Source organism: Lissotriton helveticus, chromosome 5_1, assembly GCF_964261635.1.
Source record: "Lissotriton helveticus chromosome 5_1, aLisHel1.1, whole genome shotgun sequence".
In the NCBI taxonomy this organism is placed as follows: domain Eukaryota; kingdom Metazoa; phylum Chordata; class Amphibia; order Caudata; family Salamandridae; genus Lissotriton; species Lissotriton helveticus.
Window position 1 is genome coordinate 1,279,277,492 of NC_136065.1, and position 22,934 is coordinate 1,279,300,425.

The 22,934-nt window shown below is 43.3% G+C and overlaps 1 protein-coding gene across 1 annotated transcript in view; it reads right to left on the minus strand.

Moving 5' to 3' along the window:
* The window catches only part of IPO9 (importin 9), a 514,800-nt gene that overhangs the window by 35,312 nt on the left and 456,554 nt on the right, over positions 1–22,934 (minus strand). Inside the window, exon 24 of the mRNA XM_078644100.1 lies at positions 15,458–15,531. Coding sequence (XP_078500226.1) covers positions 15,458–15,531 — 74 coding nt within the window. The remainder of the gene's footprint in view (positions 1–15,457; positions 15,532–22,934) is intronic.

Here is a 22,934-nt window from a genome sequence, read left to right on the forward strand (position 1 = left end):
CACTCTATCTATCGCCCTCACTCTATCTATCGCCCTCACTCTATCTATCGCCCTCACTCTATCTATCGCCCTCACTCTATCTATCGCCCTCACTCTATCTATCGCCCTCACTCTATCTATCGCCCTCACTCTATCTATCGCCCTCACTCTATCTATCGCCCTCACTCTATCTATCGCCCTCACTCTATCTATCGCCCTCACTCTATCTATCGCCCTCACTCTATCTATCGCCCTCACTCTATCTATCGCCCTCACTCTATCTATCGCCCTCACTCTATCTATCGCCCTCACTCTATCTATCGCCCTCACTCTATCTATCGCCCTCACTCTATCTATCGCCCTCACTCTATCTATCGCCCTCACTCTATCTATCGCCCTCACTCTATCTATCGCCCTCACTCTATCTATCGCCCTCACTCTATCTATCGCCCTCACTCTATCTATCGCCCTCACTCTATCTATCGCCCTCACTCTATCTATCGCCCTCACTCTATCTATCGCCCTCACTCTATCTATCGCCCTCACTCTATCTATCGCCCTCACTCTATCTATCGCCCTCACTCTATCTATCGCCCTCACTCTATCTATCGCCCTCACTCTATCTATCGCCCTCACTCTATCTATCGCCCTCACTCTATCTATCGCCCTCACTCTATCTATCGCACACTATCTATCTATCGCCCTCTATCTAGATCTATCTATTGCCCACACTATCTATTTATCACCCTCTATCTATTTAGCTATCGATCGCCCTCCCTCTATCGATCGCCCTCCCTCTATCGATCGCACTCCCTCTATCGATCGCACTCCCTCTATCGATCGCACTCCCTCTATCGATCGCACTCCCTCTATCGATCGCACTCACTCTATCGATCGCACTCACTCTATCGATCGCACTCACTCTATCGATCGCACTCACTCTATCGATCGCACTCACTCTATCGATCGCACTCACTCTATCGATCGCACTCACTCTATCGATCGCACTCACTCTATCGATCGCACTCACTATCGATCGCACTCACTATCGATCGCACTCACTCTATCGATCGCACTCACTCTATCTATTGCATCACCATAGCATCACTCAGGGGCACCACAACATCACTATGCGCTACTACAGCATCACTGAACGCCACAGCATCACTCGTCGCCACCACATCACTCAGCGCCACCACAGCATCAATCTGTCCAACCATTCAACAATAACTGGTTCAAATATGTTCTCTCAATGTTTAAAGCTGTATTACAAATGTCACAAAAAGATGTTAATATTTCACTTCTGTGCTTGGATTTTTGTCACAATAAAATAGACTGAACATAATCTTCACCAAAGTTATTTACAAAAGTTTAAGCTATTGCCATTATAAATTACAAAAACTTTTAAGTATTAATTATTAAAAAAATTAAAAGCCATTGTTATTTGTTTTATCAATACATCTAAATCACGTAAATACAACACATATTGCATTACAAATGCTATAGGCGTCACATTTGCGAAAGTTAAAACTATTGGCATTGTAAATGACAAAGCTATTAATTTCGCTATTTTCAAAACCAACACAAATAAAAAATGTGTCAATTACAATACAAATAGCTAATGCGAGACCTATTGCATTGCAAATGCTTGTTTAAAGAAGGACTAAACTTGAACTATAACCAATAAGGCAACAGTACACTCTAGAACACTCCGAACTGAGGCTCGGTCCCTCAGATTTTCAAGCACAAGTGGGAATAAATAATCCTGAGCCATAAGGGTAACCTCTCCGGGGAGAAGGGTGGGTCGCATGTGAATCTATGAAAAATACCAATACTGGAGAACTGCAGTTACTGGTAAGTAACTTATGTTCTTCGCCAGTATTGGATCTTTCATAGATGCACATGCTTGAAACAGAATAGCGAGCAGTTACTATATTTGAATATCTTATAGTATTAGTGTAAATAGCGGATGGTGGGTAGATAATATATACATAACATTCATATGCAATTTCATAAATATATATGTATATCTCAAACATTAAAATTTGGATACATACAGAAGCAAACAAATGGATCCAAAAAAGGCTCCTCTTATTGAAATAAGTGGTGTAGGAAAACCTGTCCAATCGCTGCATCACTGCGCTGTGTCGATGCCATGAATTACATGCACTCTCTTCCAAGTGGCAGCACAACATATCTTCTCCAGAGGCACTTGGCAAACAAAGTAATTGAGGTGGAAACTGCCCTAGTTGAGTGCACCCTGGTTTTCACTGTGAGGAGTTTGCCAACCTTTCAGTGGCAGACTGGATTGTAGCTGAAATTCATCGAACGATGGTTACCATCGTGACTGAAGCACCCTTACAAGTGTGTCCATTTGAGTCCAACAGTTGGTCAGTTATCATGAGTTGTTTAGCACCATGTAAGTAGTTGATACCTTGCCTATGAATGGACCTCTCAGCTGGTGATGATGGATTCAGGAAGGAAGTCTGAAATATTATAGGTTCATTGACGCAAAATCAGAAGGAACCTTGAGAATAAATCTTTGGAGTAGTTCTGACAAGTACTAAATTGCAGAGACAGCCTGTATCTCCTCTAACCTCTTGGTCAGAGTGAGCGCTAGTAACACGGCGACCTTCTATGTGATAAATATGATGTGTGCTCTGTGAATTGGTACGAATCATCACTTCATGAGTTGAGACAGAACTATGTTCAGGTGCCATTTGGGGAAGGAGCACTTACTGGAGGAAATAACTCTAAAAAAATGATTTCATGAACTGTTTGATGATTCTGCAAGAGCAGAAAGAGAGGCAATGTGATTAGTATTTATATCTTGATATTGCTGCAAGCCGTATGTTCAACGATGCATGTACCAAATGCAACTGACCAGTGAGAAGAGACAGGGTAATTATCTGCCAGATTACGTTAGTAAAGAATGAAGGTTTCATTTCCTGCGCCACAGACAGAAATATTTCCATTACAGCCTACATCTCTTTATCGTGGCTTCCGCATTGACTTGGAGAGAATACACCTGCAGTCCTGAGGAACATTGAAATCTTTAAATTCATGGAATTTAGGAGCTGTGTCCATAGGAGGAGAGAAGTCTGGTCAGGACAAAGGGCCTGCTTTTAGTCGATTGTCAAAAGTTTACGGGATGTTGAAAGGTGAATGTGGTTGTGTACCGATGGCAGGAGAAGCTCAGTGAACTGCGTTGGCCACCTGGGGGCTATCAGAATGAGAAGACACTGCTCTGCTTTACTCTTTCTGAGAATGTTTGATATTAAAGGTATCAGCAGAAAGATCCTGGACCATCAGTCGAAAGGCATTCCCCCACGATCCTGGATGTGGATGCCAACTTGCATATAATTGGCATTTGCGGGTTTAGTTTGTTGCAAAAAGATCTAGAGCCGGTTTACCCCAAAACAAGAAGATCATATTTAGCACTGACTGATCAAACTTCCATTCGTGGAGGCTGTTTCATTGAAAGCTGGTGGTATCGTCAGTACGAACTAACACCGAAGCCTCTGCAGTCATTGGAAGGAAAGCCTGGAGACGGAGTTAGATGGCTTTTAGCTCTAGGTGATTGATATGTAGGCTCTTAGGAGCGGAGAACACTTGAATTTTAAGGTTTTATATATGACCACCCCAGCACTACAGGGAGGCAGCCATAGTCATTACGAAGTGAGGTATTTGAGGCTAGAACGATAGGTCCTCCGACAGGTGGGAGATATGCGAATCCCAGGTTAATGCTTCTATCATACCTGTGTGAAGATCACCAGGCCTTTGAACGATTCTTTTTAAACTATTGTTTTTTGTAGCTGTTCCTGATCACATTGATTGCTGAGGACATGATGCACAGAGCTAAGTGAAAAGACACATTGAATTCTTTTGTTTGTTTGAAAGCCAGCTCCTAGAACCTTCATTGCTTGTCTTGGGATCAAAAGTCTTTGCCTTGGTCAATATCAAGTGTTGTGGCCCAGGAATAGTATCTTCTTCAATGGGGAGATGATGATCTTTGATAATTTACAAGACCTAGTTTGTGAAACATTAAACAAGCCTCTGTGCACTTTAACGCTTGAAATGCCGTTGGTGCTTTTATCAACCAGTTGTCGAAGTAGGGGAATACCTGATGACTGTCCTTCATGAAAAAAGATGCCACAGGGCTAGGCAGTAGGTCAAAATGTATGAAGCTGATTTAAAGCCAAATGGAAGAACTCTGATGTGTGGGTGGGAATGAGGAAGTATGAATCCTGTACATTCAGAGCAGTTGTGGGGTCAGAGAGGGTGACTACGTAACAGTATTGGTTCCGGAAATGCTGGTTTAATTTCCAGAGGTCTATGATGGATCGCCACTCCTGTTTTTGTGTCTATGAGGCAAAAACGAGAATAGAAGCTCGTTCCTTCCTGAGAATGTGGGCCTTTCTCTATGGAACCTTTGTCTAGCGTAGCTAGCACTCTTCAAAAGCAGTGGTGGGCGGAATCTGGGTGAACTAACGTCTGACCATATGTGATGAGATCCATTTCTAATTTGTACGATGCTATTTTCCGCCACAGATGACAAAATGTTTTAACTGTCCCTCCCACAGGATGGTGTAAGCAGCACCAGATTGTTGTCGCTTTAGGTAAGCTAGCCTAATGGCTACATCTAATACCCCTGGTATCCTCCTTGATACAGTTAAGTTTCTCTTTCACGGGTCCCTCTAAAGAGTGCTTCCTTCAAAATTGTAATGTGCCAAAAGATAGTGCAGTGTCAGTCAGCCTTGACTGCTTCAAAGGTGTCGTCAACATGCTTGCCAAACAGAGCATTGCGATGGTAAGGTAAAACATTAGATATATATTTGTACCTCAGGTTCAAAATGTTGTGGCCTGAAACAAACCTTGGCGTCTAAGGACCACTGTCCCTGCCAGTTGTGGGAAAACTAATGAAGCTATATTCATAGAGCAATCTATGTTTTCTGATGCATAAGTTTAGTCCGCCAGCAGAATTTTTTGTTTCTGTCCTTTGTGGCAATGTCGGTCTACATTTGGTGGTTATACCGGACCCGTATTGCTCGTGAATTGGCAGCTCGTACAGTAGCACCGGGCATAGTTGAGAACACTTGCTGGTTAGGCGGGGTTATGAGTGAAAGGGTTTACTATCAGGTGTGCCTACAGAGTGGCATTGTTTAAGCGCTAGTACCTCCCCCAGGCGGAGCTCTGACTGGGGTTCCCCCCCCCTTCCCTTCTCCCCCCACCCTACCCCCCCACTGCGCACTTGGCGGGTCTTGTGGCTGTATCCCCACTGTTGATGTAACATGGTACATACCTGTCCCTACCCGCCTGGCCCGAGATCGATAAGCACACACACACGCACACGCTATCGAACGTCACCCAGTCTCTAGTTTCCCCACCTTTCAGATTGTTCTTTACACTTGTTAGTTTTGTAATAAAGCTTTGGATATATATTGTATTGCCAATGCACCCAACCTATTTTGATTTACTGCCATGGCATAGCCTATGCTCCGAACTGAACAACTTTCTGATGCGATATTGGGAAACGACACTTGCTTTATCACCATCTATGCAGGTCGATACTCCTTTTTTTTTTTCTTTGATATGCCAGTATCTAATGATGTTGACATGCTATTTCGGCTCATTTGCTTTTCAATTGCTCTTTACAATTGTACTCTCATGTAAATGAACGTCTGAAGTGGCCACTGACCTGTCTATTGTACTACGGCATAATCATTTCAATTTCTTCATATGTGTACTGCTGTGATATGACAAAAATGCAATAAACATATTCAAACAAAAAATGAGTGAAAGGGTTTACCATGATAGTAATTCCTCCTGGATATATCAACAACTGGAATAGGTTTCACAGCTTTTCTATTTAAAATCATAAAGAGAACAAATCGATTGCTTATTTACTATAGGAAGTAGGAAGAGTTTGGCGACTCATTCCCCAAGGGTGCGGAAAACACCAAAAATCATCTGGCTGGTAATACACCAGTTGTGAGCCTTCTCTCTATCATTACCAGATGTGAACGGGTCGTTCCTGAGAAGCATGGTAATATTTGACATTGGGATCATTCCAACAGTGGCAGGAGCATCAGAGAATGCAGACTTATCGAGCACGATGTGACCTTGCAGGTTCGGAAAAGTGTTTGAAGTAATCTTGTAACATGCCATGTAGGTCTAGTACTACGTGGACCTGACCCATGCCCTGAAGTTGGAAGCAGAGCGAATTGGTGAAATCACTCCATATATTGCCTCTCTATATATATATATATATATATATATATATATATATATATATATATATATATATATATATATATATATATATATATATATATATATATATATATATATATATATATATATATATATATATATATATAGACATGCTCATATTAGTCCCCTTAATTACTGACATTACGTTGTTCTGGATGATGTGTCTTTTGTTCTTGTTGATTACCACGGTGCTTTCGTTGTTTTTATTGTCATCAAGATTGTATTAGACGAGGGGGACGTAGACTACTAGGGGGACGTAGACTACTAGGCAGACGTCGACGAGGCCTTCATCGTAGACTAATTCAGAAAAGGGGGTGGTGATGAACAGAGTGTCTGAATTAAGCAGACCACTCTTACCCAGTCCAAAGATCAGGGCTTGATCCATCACCGTTATTTAGCTCACTGCCCCATCCCAGCTCAGAACCTGGCTATATGCAAATTAGTCTGTCCCTGGCCCAGTGCATCATGGGAACAGGGCAGACCAAACTACCAAGCCAATTCTTCACCAGAAAGGAGACAAGCTTCCGGGGACCGGTTTCTGCCATTTCAGGCGTCGTCGGCCCGGCTTGCTTGAATCCTGATGGTGCAATGAGCAAGGGACTCACATCTGAGTATACCCTTCCACGCTTATGGTGGACAAAATGATTCAGAAAAGGGGGTGGTGATGAACAGAGTGCCTGAATTAAGCAGACCACTCTTACCCAGTCCAAAGATCAGGGCTTGATCCATCACCGTTTTTTAGCTCACTGCACCATCCCAGCTCAGAACTTGGCTATATGCAAATTAGTCTGTTCCTGTCCCAGTGCATGATGGGAACAGGGCAAACCAAACTACCAAGCCAATTCTTGTACTGGGAAGGAAACAAGCTTCCGGGGACCGGTTTCTGCCATTTCAGGCGTCGTCGGCCCGGCTTGCTTGAATCCTGATGGTGCAATGAGCAAGGGACTCACATCTGAGTATACCCTTCCACGCTTATGGTGGACAAAATGATTCAGAAAAGGGGGTGGTGATGAACAGAGTGCCTGAATTAAGCAGACCACTCTTACCCAGTCCAAAGATCAGGGCTTGATCCATCACCGTTTTTTAGCTCACTGCGCCATCCCAGCTCAGAACTTGGCTATATGCAAATTAGTCTGTTCCTGTCCCAGTGCATGATGGGAACAGGGCAAACCAAACTACCAAGCCAATTCTTGTACTGGGAAGGAAACAAGCTTCCGGGGACCGGTTTCTGCCATTTCAGGCGTCGTCGGCCCGGCTTGCTTGAATCCTGATGGTGCAATGAGCAAGGGACTCACATCTGAGTATACCCTTCCACGCTTATGGTGGACAAAATGATTCAGAAAAGGTGGTGGTGATGAACAGAGTGCCTGAATTAAGCAGACCACTCTTACCCAGTCCAAAGATCAGGGCTTGATCCATCACCGTTTTTTAGCTCCATCAGGATTCAAGCAAGCCGGGCCGACGACGCCTGAAATGGCAGAAACCGGTCCCCAGAAGCTTGTCTCCTTTCTGGTGAAGAATTGGCTTGGTAGTTTGGTCTGCCCTGTTCCCATGATGCACTGGGCCAGGGACAGACTAATTTGCATATAGCCAGGTTCTGAGCTGGGATGGGGCAGTGAGCTAAATAACGGTGATGGATCAAGCCCTGATCTTTGGACTGGGTAAGAGTGGTCTGCTTAATTCAGACACTCTGTTCATCACCACCCCCTTTTCTGAATCATTTTGTCCACCATAAGCGTGGAAGGGTATACTCAGACATGAGTCCCTTGCTCACTGCTCCATCAGGATTCAAGCAAGCCGGGCCGACGACACCTGAAATGGCAGAAACCGGTCCCCGGAAGCTTGTCTCCTTTCTGGTGAAGAATTGGCTTGGTAGTTTGGTCTGCCCTGTTCCCATGAGGCACTGGGCAGGGACAGACTAATTTGCATATAGCCAGGTTCTGAGCTGGGATGGGGCAGTGAGCTAAATAACGGTGATGGATCAAGCCCTGATCTTTGGACTGGGTAAGAGTGGTCTGCTTAATTCAGACACTCTGTTCATCACCACCCCCTTTTCTGATTCATCGTAGACTAGGCTGTTGTAGAGGATGCAGTAATAGATGAGGCAGCTACTAACGACGCCGATGTAGACTAAGCAGTCATAGATGAGGCAGTCATAGACGAGGCAGTCCGGCAGTCCTAGAAGCGGCCGTCGCAGACACGGTTATTGCAGATGAAGTTATTGAAGACTAAATTGCTGTAATTGACTACCGTCATAGAGGAAGACGTCATAGATTAATGTCGTTGATGAGGCTGTCATAGATGATACCACCATAGAGGAGGCCATTCGTAGAGGGCATCGTAGATTGTCCAACCTTAAATCTGGATCTCCACAGGATCCATGCCCGGCCAAGTGTTTAGCGAATTTGGCACCTGTGCTAAATGACTTGGTCAACCCCATTCTAAATATGTCACTTTCATCCGGGGTAGTTCCTAAGGCCTGGAAGAGCGCCATGATCCTGCCACTCCTGAAAAAACCAGCACTCGACCCTCTAGTCCACGCCAACTACAGACCTATTTCCTTACTCCCGGCTCTAGCGAAAGTGACTGAGAGGTTTGTTCACAGATCGATATCTAATTTCATCGAGGAAAACGATCTGTTGCATAACACCCAATCCGGTTTCCGTGCGAATTTTAGCACGGAAACTGCGCTCCTCGAAGTCACAGACGCCATCCGGGAGGAGTTGGATGCTGGAAGAAAGGCGGTACTGGTCATGCTTGACCTGTCGGCGGCATTCGACACCATTCCCCATGCGCTTCTCCTTGCCAGACTCTGGGACTTTGGCCTGCAGGGAACGGTGTGGAGGTGGCTTAAATCCTTCTTAGCCGACCGCCGGCAGACAATCTGGGCTCCTCCGTACTCCGCCGAGATGCCGCTGCTAGAAGTGGGGGTTCCCCAAGGATCCATCTTGAGCCCCCTCCTCTTTAACATCTTTATGGCTCCTCTGGCAGCGGTCGCGGAGTCTTTCGGCGCCCGGATTGTCACCTACGCCGACGATACCCAGCTCCTGTTTGTGAGCAACAGGAACGGTCTGTTCAATGGCGACCAGATCAGAGGTTGTCTGAATGCGGTTTTTGAGTGGTTAGGATACCATGGACTGAAATGCAACTCCGATAAGTCGGAGCTGCTCATTTTTGGGTGTACCTCCGAGCCGGATTGGAAACCTTGGTGGCCGCAGGATATGTCTCCCCCCGTTAGCTCATCCCAGAAGGCCAAAAATTTGGGAGTGATCATTGACAACGACCTATCTTTTGGACCACATATTTTCTCTCTTACTGGGAAGTGTTTTGGCATCCTTCGGATGCTACGAAAATTTTTACCATTAATATCCATTGAGCACAGAAAAATTATTGTCCAGGCACTGGTTGGCTCCAGACTGGATTAGGCCAATGTTTTATTTTTGGGGCTTCCCAAATACCTGGTCAGGCGTCTTCAAGTTGCTCAGAATTCTGCAGCTCGAGCAGTCTTCGGCCTCCCAAGAAGAGCCAGAGCCACTGCCCTTCTTTCTACCTAGCATTGGCTCCCGATTGATAAAAGGATTCTTTTTAAAACTCTGACTACGACCTTCAAGGCCTTACATGGTATTGGTCCTAAATACATTTCCAAACGTGTGTCTTGGTATCAGCCCTCCAGATCTCTTAGATCTGCCGCGCTATCCAAAGTGAAGGTTCCTACTATTAAGCGCGCCAGAGCAGGAGGTCGGTCCTTCCGCTATCTAGCTCCTCGCGCTTGGAATGACCTCCCGATTTCTCTAAGACAGGCCTCTAGCCTGCTGTCCTTCCGAAAGGCCCTTAAAACATGGCTTTTCCCTTAGACTGCTGCTGTTTTTTTTTTATGAGTGTGTTGCATGTCCCTTCAGTGTTATGTTTCTCCCTCATTTGGTGGGTACCTTCGATAAAGCGCCGGGATGCTCCAAATGGAGTGGCCGTGCGCTATAGAAGCATAAATATAACATAACATAACATAACAGATGAAGCTGTTGACGAGCGTCCTAGACGAGGCTGTCAGACAGTAATAGATGAGGCCATCATAGATAACCATCATAGGTGAGGCAATCGTAGGTAAGGCAATCGTAGGTAAGGCAATCGTAGATGACGCTGGCGCAGACAACAGTCGTAGACAAGGCAATGGTAGATGAGGCTGTCTTAGACGACAGTCGTAGATGAGGCCGTCTAAGACTACAGTCATACATGAGGCCGTCATAGATGACTATTAGACTATGCCATCGAAGATGACGCCATCATAGACAAGGCGATCATAGGTGAGGCAGTAATAGCAAACATGGTTGTGGCAGTCTACATTGTCATCATAATTGTTGATGATTTAGACAGCAGCTTTGCCGTAAAACCCTCACTGTCAGGTGATGAGGATTTCCCTGACCTAGTGTGAGGGCTGAAAAGGAAGTTGTAAAGTCTGAGGATTTTTCCCCCCCAATTTTCTCTCTCTGCGAGCTCCACCCAAAAGGCACTTTGTGGACTAAAACTGCAGCAATTTTCAATCAGGCTATTGGAGCTGTGATGAGCCAAACTGGTCCAACACATTCTACAGTAAATCGTCACCACATTTAAAGTAGTCCTGCCCTCCAAACAGCTAAGCTATTGCCAGATTTTGCAATAGTTCAATTTACATTAGTTAAATCTAAATTTATCTTATACAAATACTGTTGAATCTTGTGTGGTTCTAGTTCTCACGGAATGAAGTTTGACACCACTCTAGTAACTACTTTAGCCCACATTCCTTCCTAATCCTGGGGCTACGCTCCTCCACACTGGGAGGAAGCATGACACATGATATAGGAACTGATTCGGCTCAGTGCTAAGGCCCTAACCAAATACGCAGCTCAGATGTACCCTTTTCAGTTTCTGTCTGGCGGGAACAAGGCGCCAGGGGTTGGTTTGCAAGCTTCATACAGGAAGGAGGCAGTAAAGAATATGTTACCCAATGCCTATTTCTTACTGTACCCAAAGAGATCCCTTCGCACTGCAAAATTACTTGGGGATGAAATAAAAAAAAAAAACACAAGTGCTAAGCATGGCAAGTAAGAATCAATAGAATGCAACCTCTATTACCATCAGAAGGGGGAATATGTCCATGTGCAAGCTAATATGCAATTGAGGCCATGAGATGCTTATTCTTGGAATTAGTCAGGAAAGTATGTTCTAAATGTGCACAGTTTAGAGTGGAGCTCCCCCAACAGCAAAACTGTCAAGAGTTCCCGTCTTCAGAGGAAGGAATAGCAAACAATGGTTGGAAGTATTGCTTTATGTGAGAATCTGCATACAGCACACAAAGAAATTAAATGTAGGTCCGATAGGTTTACAGAACTAAAATCCTTAACACTGAGTCGGCTTCAACAGAAAAATAGTAGCTCTCTGACGCAGTGAGCATCTATGAATGCCACTAAAGGCACAAATAAAGATTGCAAGATGTAAAGATTTGTAAACTTACATATAAAACATTTAACACCTAAACTGAGACCACAGTGAGGTTTAATATGTACACTGGCTTGGCAGCCAGGAAAAGACCTAAAAGGAAAGTTAGGAATTCAACAATGTAAGGCCAAGAGGCTACTCATGCATGAGAGGCTATCAAACAACAGGAACAACAGGTCCTCTTGAAGTCTATGTACTAAATCAAAAAGTCATCTTACTAGTCAGAAAGTCACACCATGCAAAAAGGAATAGTCATGTAAGACCACTGTACTAAAGCGTAGGCAAAAGTTTGAAACTAACGTAGACTGAAACCGTAACACTTTCAGGACTGCACAGCCAAAGGCCCGACAGTGCTTGGTAAGTTTGGACAAACAGACTGGCAGACAGGATCAAAACTACAATCAGTAAAAAAAGATAAAATGCTCCTGCTACTTTTAATTGAGAAAAGGAACTGAAAAACTGCAGGCAGAGTGGAGGAGAATTTAAACAACTTGTTTTAGTATTGATTATGTTCCCAACAGAGACCAGGTGTTGCTGTCCTATGACCCGAGGGTCTGTAATTGGGCTACTGGATTATTGGAGGGGCTTTTATGCTGCTGGGTAGATCAAAGTCTTCCTTGGGTTGACAAATGAGATGAGGACATGGACATTTCATAAGCATATTGCCTTCTTGAAGACAATTAAGCAGGGGGTCTGACTATACCTTTCTATTCTCTTCAATATAAATTGAGCGAGAGCCATTTTCAAACCAAATTTCTGCAAACTCTTCTCTTGGATGGATGCGGAAAGAAATAATGCGGACACTGGTAGACTGATTAGGATGAAATCGTATCATCACCTTACAAAGCAACAAAGCTTAACTCTTAAAGTCACCTTGAACACATGCCGAACCATAGCTTTTGTTTTTACACATAAAGCCATGTAGCACAGCAATCATTGACAAAGCCAATAGATGTTGCATTGGTAAAGCCTATTGGCGCGGTCAATGATTGTATTTAAATGGCCAGAACTTAATTCTGAGACCGCTCTGAGTGTTTGCACTGATGATCGCCAGATCACCTAGATGGCTGGATACACCTACCTCACAGCGTTAGTTTAACAGCGCTTTATTAGACAATGAAGCCTACTGTTATGTTTTAACTTTGTGACCTCACTTAATTATGGGGAAGTGTTCTGGGGCTTGGCTGCGTCCAGGTTCTTGAACACTGACCACTTAACCACTTGGACGCTAGCGGTTTTCCCGCTGTGCGCTGAGATTTCAAAATCAACATGTTGAGTGACGAGTTCACCTTGTCATCCGCACAGGGTAGGTAAAGCTGATGACGAGCTCAGCTCGTCATTAGCATGGAAGGGGTTAAAAAAAACTTTATTGGTCATAGGCTGGTATTAATAAAAACATATATTTATACCACATAGGTATGGTAAAATGTATTTAATTCACTTGTATATACACTTTTCACATATTGATAGCAACCAGTGAGTGTCAGAGGGATCTACTCTGTCCTGATGAAGGGGCTGCCATAAGCCTCGAAACATGTTGACTCAAGGAGAATCAGCACATTAATTGCTTTGACTATCCGACACACTGTTTTATTAATACCAGCCTATGACCAATAAAGTTTTTTTGAATCCATAAGGCCAGGCATTTTTTAACATCTTGCCATTCACCCCTGACCCTACCTCACTCACTCAAATACACCTCACAGAGCACTTACAAAATGAAAGTGCTCCAGCGTAGTCGCCAGTCGCAGCACGCCCCGTCCCGCAGCGGGGCAGGAAGACCCCGATGATGAAGCATGACACCAAGGGCCCTTTTGGTGTGTGAGGGGTATTTTTACAAATAGTGGATATTTTTAAGGGGCCAGGCAATACCTGCACTATCTGCAAAACCAGATGAGCAGTGGACCTCTTTGTGCAGACTGAATGACTGACGAAGCCAGAAGGAGGCTCCTCAACAGAAAAGGTCTGCCTTCAACCACAAAATGCATGCTCTTTTCATATTCTAGGATCTTAGAAGCGTGACAATATGAGCTCTCATGAGAAAATATGAAAAAGGGGTGTGTATCTTGGAGTAAATTCCTGACTTCTAGACAGGCATTTCTCAAAGAGAAAGGGGGACAACATCTCCTGTAGACCAAGATGAGTAGTTGGATCCAGTTTTAGACTTCTTAGGCAGACAGCTGTAAATCCAGTGTCTGGTGAGGATAGTGGTCTGGTGTCAGAAGCAACTTCAATGGGGCAGTTGGAGCTTTTTAAGGAGGAACATCTATTATGTCTCCAATACAAAAGTGCAGCTTTCCACTTAAGAGATTTCCTTCACAATGCAAAACTCAACAGTATAAGGAGATTAAAGAGAAACTGCTTTAGGAGGGGTCACACATTCTACAAAGCCACTGTCATAGAAGAATTGCCAGAGGAAGAATTAAAGATGAACCTTTAATCCAGGTACTTGCTAATTCCCAAAAAACTGGTAAAGTGAGGCCTATTTGTATGCAGCTTTTCAGGGCTGCCACTACATATGCACACTGTGGAGCAGGCACATGGGGGTTGAGGAGGTCAACTGGTATTTCAGTAGAGGTGCAATACTTTTTTTCAATTACAAAGAACTTGAACTGTGAGTGACACTTCCAAATGCTACTGTCATCATTGAGGGGGTTTACCAAATGACTACAGAACCAGCTCTGGCCAATCCCCAGACTCTGAAGAAGAAAGTTACTTTTAGAAAATATTTTTGTCTAACTACGGAACATGAGGATTTGCTCTGAGACCTCAAGAACGCCCAATTGGGAGTCCCAGTATCCAGAGTACAGGTCCACACTGCTGACACTGTCCACTCAGCGGACGACTCCACTCACCAGAGCCATCAATTTCTTTTCACATGAAAAGGAGGTCTTTGCGACCATAACAAGGCAAGAACTACATTTTTGCTGACCAGCTGAGAACCCAAGTACTACAGAGAGCTGCTTGTATGTAAGCGTTTCAAATCAACTATTTGCATATGTTGCAAATATTTAAACCTAAATTATCATGAGACCAAAAAGGAAAAAAACAACAAAACTGGAAATTAAGGGAAACAAATGTAAACTTGTGTTACGGTTGGGCACTGCTCTAAGCAAGGTGCAGAGCCTTGAACAATCAAGCCAGTTGGTGATGTATACCAACAATGAACCGCTGAAGGAGAGCACGTGGGAATGCGATTACAAGTAAAAACCCTCTGGAGTATATCACACAGGAGTAGAGCGAATAGTAGCTTCAAAAACAAGCTCTTTTGTACTCTGGAATAAGCGAACACCTGATCTTACTAAACTATTTACTGTTCACTCGAATATAAGATTCAGGCTTAACTTCAACTTATTGCACTTATTCTACAGCGAAGAGACTACCATGACGACATGATGCTCTGTACCTTAAAAAATAGGAGGGTGCAACAGTGAGATACATAAAAATTGAAATATTCAGTCTCCATTGACAGCGGCCATAAATTAACACAAAAACCAACGCTGCAGCACACAATTTGACAGTACTTTATCATAACTGTTGCACTTTGGAAACAACCATTCCTATGAAACATAGCTTAACAAAAGTCACATGAACTGGTATTGGCAAAGGTAGGATTCATGTTCAAATGCCAGTTCTATCAGTGAGGACAGCAGCACCAATCACTCAACCAACTGTTTACAGTACAATTCTCCACTTCTTCTAATCATGTGGGGCGGCAGTAAAACTACATTACCTGTAGATCAACTTGATAAAGAGGGTCCTTTAAGGCATCTGGATCGTCCTCGTCATCTTCATAGTAATCATCATCTATAAAAAAAAAACAACAGTAACCTAAGCAAACAAAGGGCAATTTCAGTTCTAAAACACCTCATAACAAGGTATGGTGGGTGTGCTGCATTTGAAGGTAACTTTTCATTATAAAAACTGGGTGTACAACTCATTTATAAATAAATCAGAGCTCCGTCACACAAGGGGATGGATGTACGAGAAGCTAGTGATTTATTGCTGTATGGAAAGAAAGCCAGACAGTTGCCACAAAAGTGAGCTAACCTGATTACTGATGGCCAAAGGCAGTTAGGAACAAGTGAGCTCTTAACCCTCATATGATCTCGATTTTACATTCAATTAGACTTAGTGGGGTCTTGTTTATAGAAGAGACCCTTCCACAGAACCAATGTGGAAGACAACTCGTATCAAGAAAGACCACCTTGGTAAAATGGTTATCTGAAGTTTCCGGAACACCATTTACATGTATTCAAGGATCCTTACTTATGAATCTATACAGGACACTAGAAGATTCTGAAATAGGATCAGCAGTCAAAGCAGGATCTTCAGTGCTAGGATCATGTGTTCTGATAGGCACAGGCTGGGGATACATTGTGTTGTGTTTCAGGCTTTTCTACATTGTGGACCGTTTTCATTGAGTAACTTTTGAGGGTCTTACATGCCAAATTGCTGTCAGAATTACCTTACGGTCACCTGGTTTTTCCAGGGAAAACTGACCTTTTTCTAGCGAATTATCAAACAATGGCCTATAAGAAAATATTTTCTATTCTCCAGCATGCAAGGAGGGTCAGGCTGAGGCTCGAGTTGGGCCTGGCAATTCCAGACCTTCATTGCTTAGGCGACAATGAAGTTTTACATCCATACCCTGCGCACATCAGCTCAATCCTTGAAAGAAAAACTTCAATTTATATTCACGGACGAACGCTCCCCCTGGTACAGACAGCTGCATTTGGCCATTTCCACATTGAAGATTGAAACCACAAGCCTCACTAATCCAGCCATTCCTCTGTCAACGTGGAAAAAAACTATACAAAGCCAAATTATCTTAGTGTCATTTGAGAGAGACATCGCTCGGCTTTCTAAAAATCCACTCTTCAGAGGCCTGGACGCCTCGTACATCAAAGGGAAATATCAACCATACTTTAATTATTCCCTTCAATCACAGACTCGTAATAAAATTATTTATATTAGGCTTTTAGCCCTTCCAATCTACGACTTTAACACGCTTTGGGCCCGGAGGAATGGACAGTTAACATGTAGGCTTTGTAACTACCCAGATGAGTCTTGGCTACACCTGCTATGCTGTTGTCCTCGCCTTTTTCATGACCGTCGTCGGCTACTGCTTCCAGTCTATCGGGACAAGCTGCAGAGGCATTGCAGGGAAGCATTTGATTTGTGCTTTAGCAACAACTCCGCTCAAGTTCTTGCAAGGGCTGGGAAGTTTATTAACATTATTTTAACCACATTGCATACAGCTCACAGCTAAAGAAACATGAGACGGCACGCAGGGGGTCAAATCGGATCACCTTGCAGGACACAACAACACACCCAACAGAGATAGCTCACTAAGAGCTGTTGAAGCATTCTGAAGTCCCTTCTTATATTACCACTGTACTAAAGGACTTTGCTGAAAGCTAGATATTGGCAACTGCAACAAATCCTGGGTCATTCTGATATTGCCTTTTGCACCTCAAACTTCTCTTTTGGCTCTAAATGGTTACATTCAACATTCCTGCCATTAATCAGAAATGCTGCTTGGGAACTGTTATTAATCTTGACTGCTTGCTTTTATAATGTGCTTTAAAAATGTTCTTTTAATTAAGCATTGATGAGATGTTTGTATGTTACAGTTTTAATTAACTGTACAATAAAGAGGACTCCCATTGAATAACTGTGTAAATAGCATTACAGTAGACTAGTCGTGCAAAGTTTCCCAGATCCATGTGTGAAGTGCTGCTCCAGACCAGATTTTTTTTTTTTATTCTGGGAATTGTAGCGTTGTTTATGCCATTATAAAACAGGACAACAAGTACCAGAATTCAAAGAAAAAAAGCTGCACTGGAGCAGCACATCTTGCGTGGACCTGGGAAAATTGGAAGCTATGTTAGACCAGCCTATGGTTTCCACTGCTACTGCCGCAACTACTAGGTGATGGGAACACAAAGCCATGACTGATGTGACAAAGTCATTTAAAAAATCCTCACAGTTGGAAAAACAACTTGATGAAATAATGCTAAAGAATGTTTGAAAATGTATCAAAGTGAACTTATCATAATAAAGATGTATACACTATTTAATGTAAAAATATAGTGAAGGATGAATGAGGAAGGTTGAATGTATGTTAGGATTGTTTTGTTATTCAGCAATGTCCAAACATTTTTAATTAAGTGAACTGCATATAGACTGAAATGTATGTTTTTATGGTCATTTTCCATTTTTTGATACAATAAAAAGATATAATTTAGTTTTTGATCGGGGGTGCAGTATTCAAATGTTGATGCCCCCATTATATTTAAATTACATTAACATAGTTGCCTAAGCATTTTTTCATACCATTACTGCCGCAGCCATCACCACAATGATTAAGTGACATGGGTTAACCAGTGAGTGGAGGCTTGCAGGAATATTCTGTTGTGACTTGTGCAAAAATAGTTCTAAGCTGTGCTCAATGACTTGGCATTCAAAAGAGAGTCCTTTCATGTGTATTAGAATTTGAAAAGTGACACAAGAAGAGGGATATTGCAGACAGAGGCCCAGAAGAGGGGTTGTATGCTCCTTTTAGGGCTTCTGTAGTTCTGAAACAAAAAGAAATGTTGACTAGATGGCTCTGGAATTCAAATGCTCTTCGCTGCATGTTGATCCTGCGGTTGCATCTGGCATGGCCATCTTTGTTATTCATTCTTCACACTGTCAGTACATTGAAGACGACCATATTGGAAAATAGTAATAACACTATGAAACCGCAAAACTGGATGAGTAGGCAGTATATAAATGGAACAAGTTACCTTTAGGGTGAGTCAATTTTCTTTCTGTAGGCGCTTTTCAACTATCTTTTATAAAAAGCTGTGTAAGTTTTTACTTCTGTCATGGCGACTCATAGCTCAGCTCGTCCATGCTGAGAGCTCTCCGTGGGTGAACCTGTAGCAGTAGTAGGAATGCGTGAACAAAGGCAGCTACACATCTTTGTTTTGCTCTACTTTGCCTTGCATGTGAAAAGAAACTCCAGAGGCAAACCCAGACATACTACCACAACACTCAATTAGCGCAATCAAGGACACCGGCACAAGAGGTGCTACAAGAGGTCCAGATCGTTGAAGAATACTCCACCCCGCAGCCTGCTGCTGTGCTCGTGCACCCGCCAAATCTCAGGAGGAGAATCGTCACCAGCTTAGCTCGGTACTAGCCTAGCTGGACTTCGAAATTGACTGTAAAGCGAAGCTCAAGCCAGAAACTGTTAGAAACTTTAGTAATTGGGCAAATGGGGCAATCATTCATCTACTGTGATGAGGGGGAATATCACAAAGTCAACCCCAAAAGCACAGTGAACCTGACAAATTAATCCAGCAATAGCTCGAATGTAGACCCTGTAACAACAACTCACACCAATCCTTCCTCCAACTCTTCCTCAGAAGAGGTAATTTATCTTGGGAAGAAACCAGCTGTTGTAGCAGTTGCAATATAGCACCTTCTATGCACTGGTCAAACTGCTCAACTCTATCACAATACCCTATGCTTTCGCCAAAGAATGCAGAAGGGTATGTCACAGGTAAAATACCCAATGATTGAAACAATCACAAGGATAGAGATGGTGTGAGGAACAAATCTAGTTTTCTAGAAGCACACTTTGGAAAATTGCACTGAACTGGAAAATGGCGAATTACAAGAGTGCCCCACCCCACTATCCAATTTGTCCCTGTGGCATTATATTAAGAAAGCACAGCAAATCTGAAATAGGAAATTAAATGGAATTACAACTAGATACTATTGAGAAAAAAAAATTAAAGGGCTAGGCGAAAGATGTGACTAATTAGAAACAATATCTGCTGTAGAAGAAGCTCATGTGGCCCATCTAAAGTCCATGCTTCAGCGAGAAAATAGCCAATAAAGGTAAATTGGAAGACTGGTAGGTGTTATAGAAATGTATCTAAATAAATGCGATATAAGATATGATTCCTTTTAAGAGCAGGCAGTTGTCCTACGGACCACTGCCTACACTTTAAAAATGAAACTTAAAAATGTCATTATCTACTTTTTTAAACACATACCGTTTTCCTTTAAGGAAAATTAACTGCAATTAAAAAAAAAAGGAGAAAAAAAAAGATTGCTGTATTAAAAAGAAATCACAGACATGGCCCCTGGGATTGGCATCATTCCTAACGGGCCTCAAACTGCACCCTACCTCATTGATACTCATGATGTAGGTTGCTTCGTTAATAATCACAATTAGGAAATCGCAATTTCTACTTTTTTGAACATATGGCCCTTAGCATCTGGTAACCATTGTATTTGCGTAAACTCTAACAAAGGTTAGGAGGTAAAGAAGCTCTAGTGTTAAGGGATAGAAGTGAGGCACTGGTTACTACTTCCCAAACTTGCCACTTCACAGAGTGTGCTTGAGAGGTTTATGAATGGTTTAACAAAACATCTTTTCAAGAATCTGGGTGATGTGAGCGAATGAGAATCATAAAGGGCACCAGGGCTGAGAGGCCAGTACATAAGACTGTGGCAGTACAGGGGCACGTGCGGGATCATGCCTGTATGCACTGTAATGCTATGAATCTATTGTAATAAATATTGCATGTGTACTCCCTGTACTATGATTTACTGCAATCTATATATGCATCCTCCACACCACTGTTTGTTTTTCAATGTGGTTACTCTGAAAATTGCACACACAAAAAAGATTTTAAAAAAAATAATCTGGGTGATGTAACCCATTTTGAATTGAACTAAGATTTCCTTACATTGTTGTGATTGGAGTGTGATTTAAGCTGCTGTGAGACCTCTGGGAAAGTGTTTACCATTTCTTGTTGTAACATTAATAGAATGCAGTTTCCTTTTGTGTTGCAAGGTACTGATCCATAGTATAAAATGAAGTAGAATAGATTGGATAGTTTATTTATCTTTTTACAAGATTAGCATCTAAGAGGGACTTATAGCCAACAGCAACATAAAGAAACTATTGGTGGGGCTGTTAAAGTCATCTGAAGTATATGGAGAACAAACACATTACAATGACTATTAATTCCATTCTCTACTATTCTCTACGGTCCCAGAGTCAAAGAGCAGTCCTCATTGGCTATTGATTCTCTCCTCCCCTTCCTTTCTAGGATGGACCAACTCTCCATTCCTGTGTCTGGGAACGCATGTGAAGGAGGATGAATTATGTAAGGCATTGCATGAGCTTTCCACAGCAAATATCATGTACAATGTATATATCAAATTCTGTCATGTAGCACAGACTCTTTTGTTCACTTCAAGGAAAATAACACTTAGGCACATCAATAATAAGTACATTCAGGAGAAACACAAAGAGGATGACTATTTGCAAATGCTATCATTTAAGAATCTTAAAATTATATTCCTTAACAGCTGAGGAAATTGTTTATTTAGTGATTAGAAATACTGAAAGCTTTTTGTGTCAGGAATATGAAGAGAAGGTCCTTGTGCCAGCTCCCCCCTCTGCCCTTAAGCAGGTCTTCATGACACTGCCACTAGCTTCTCTGATACCCTCAGCTGTTTCTCTGTATCATCTCTATTATATCGTAACTGTTATTGCATTGCAACTGTTTCATTAGTATAATTTTTTGGCAGTAAAGATTAACCCTCAATTCTTATTGTTACTGTCCTCCAAGTACATTTTCCAGGCCCTTTTCATTGCTGTTGTACTTTTGTTGTAATTTTTCTAGTTCACAGTGGCCTCGCCGTTCACTTTTCTGCCCGATTCGCCAATCACGCCACCCAATACGCCTGCAGGAGCTACCTAACAGAGGCGCAGCATGGGCGTGCCAAAGGCATACCTGTGTGCTCCAGTCTCCACCTGGGCCGCGCCCAGTGCCAAGAACCCGGACCTTTCTGCTACCCACAGATATGCAGCCGCTGAGCTCCATACCCTGGACCCCCAAACTACGCAGCAACCACTGCTACCTCACCTCGATCTCTTTGCTTGCAGTGCCGGAATTCCTGCCCACACAGAAACTACCATTACACCCACCTCACTGGCCACTGCCACCCCGGAACCACTCCACTGCCTCTTGCTCAATGCCCAGTCATTCTGCAAACATGGCACCCAGATTTAGGACACCATCACCTCCCTTGTCCCCAATGTCATCTGTATCATCGAAACCTGGCTTAACCCACGCTTCCGCTCCTGAAATCACCACTTCCACTCCCAACAGCTACGAGATGGTTCATCGAAACTGCACCAACAAACACAGAGGCTGTATCGCTATCGTCCACAAAGAAACTATCTGTTGAACTACCCCGGAAGACGACAGCACACATCATGGAGCACCTAAACTTTCAACTCCGTACAGATGGCCGAACAGCCATCAAAGGTACCCTTATCAACAGACACCCAGGACCTTGCCTCACCTTTGGCAACACCATCCCTGACTTCATCACCCTACTCGCCATTGACTGAAAACACTACATCTTCCTCAGTGACCTCAATTTCCACTTAGACGACCTCAATAACACCAACACCCTCCTCCAAAGTATGAGCAACATTGGGCCCACCCAACTGGTCACTAACCCCTCACAAAGTGCCGAACACTCACTTAACCCCATCTTTACTGCCAGTGACAGATACAGTCATGTCACAGAACTCACCTGGACCAACCCGCCATCATCAACTTCACCATCACAGGACCCCCAGGCACCACCTCCAAGCCTTCCTCCGAAGCTGGAGCAAAACAGAATCAGTCGATTGACGCCATTAACACCACCTAACAAGAATCTCTCTACCTGGATCACCAACTGCGCCGACGGAGTGGCCCCAATTAAGCCCTCTAAACCAAGGAGATCCACAAAGCAGGCCAGCTGGTATTCCCTGGAACTCAGAACCATGAAATGAAACCGAAAGCATCTAGAAAAGAGATGGTACACCAGTAAGTACCCCGCAGACCAAGCCACCCTCAAGACAGCCCTATTCAATTACCACTGTTTGAAAGACATGCGAAGGTGCCCCCTGGCCAACCACATCGAAGCCAGCTTCAATCACAGCAAAGAACTCTTCAACATTGCCAGAGAGTACTCCAGCCTATCAGCCACAGAGAACACCGTCATGCCCATCCCAAGAACTCTGACACCCTGGTGGACTTCTTCCAAAACAAGATATCCAACATCTACAAAAATTTTGAACCCCGACCCACCGACCTCTACAACCTCCTTGCTCCCACTGTGGCCAACTCTAACCACCCGCT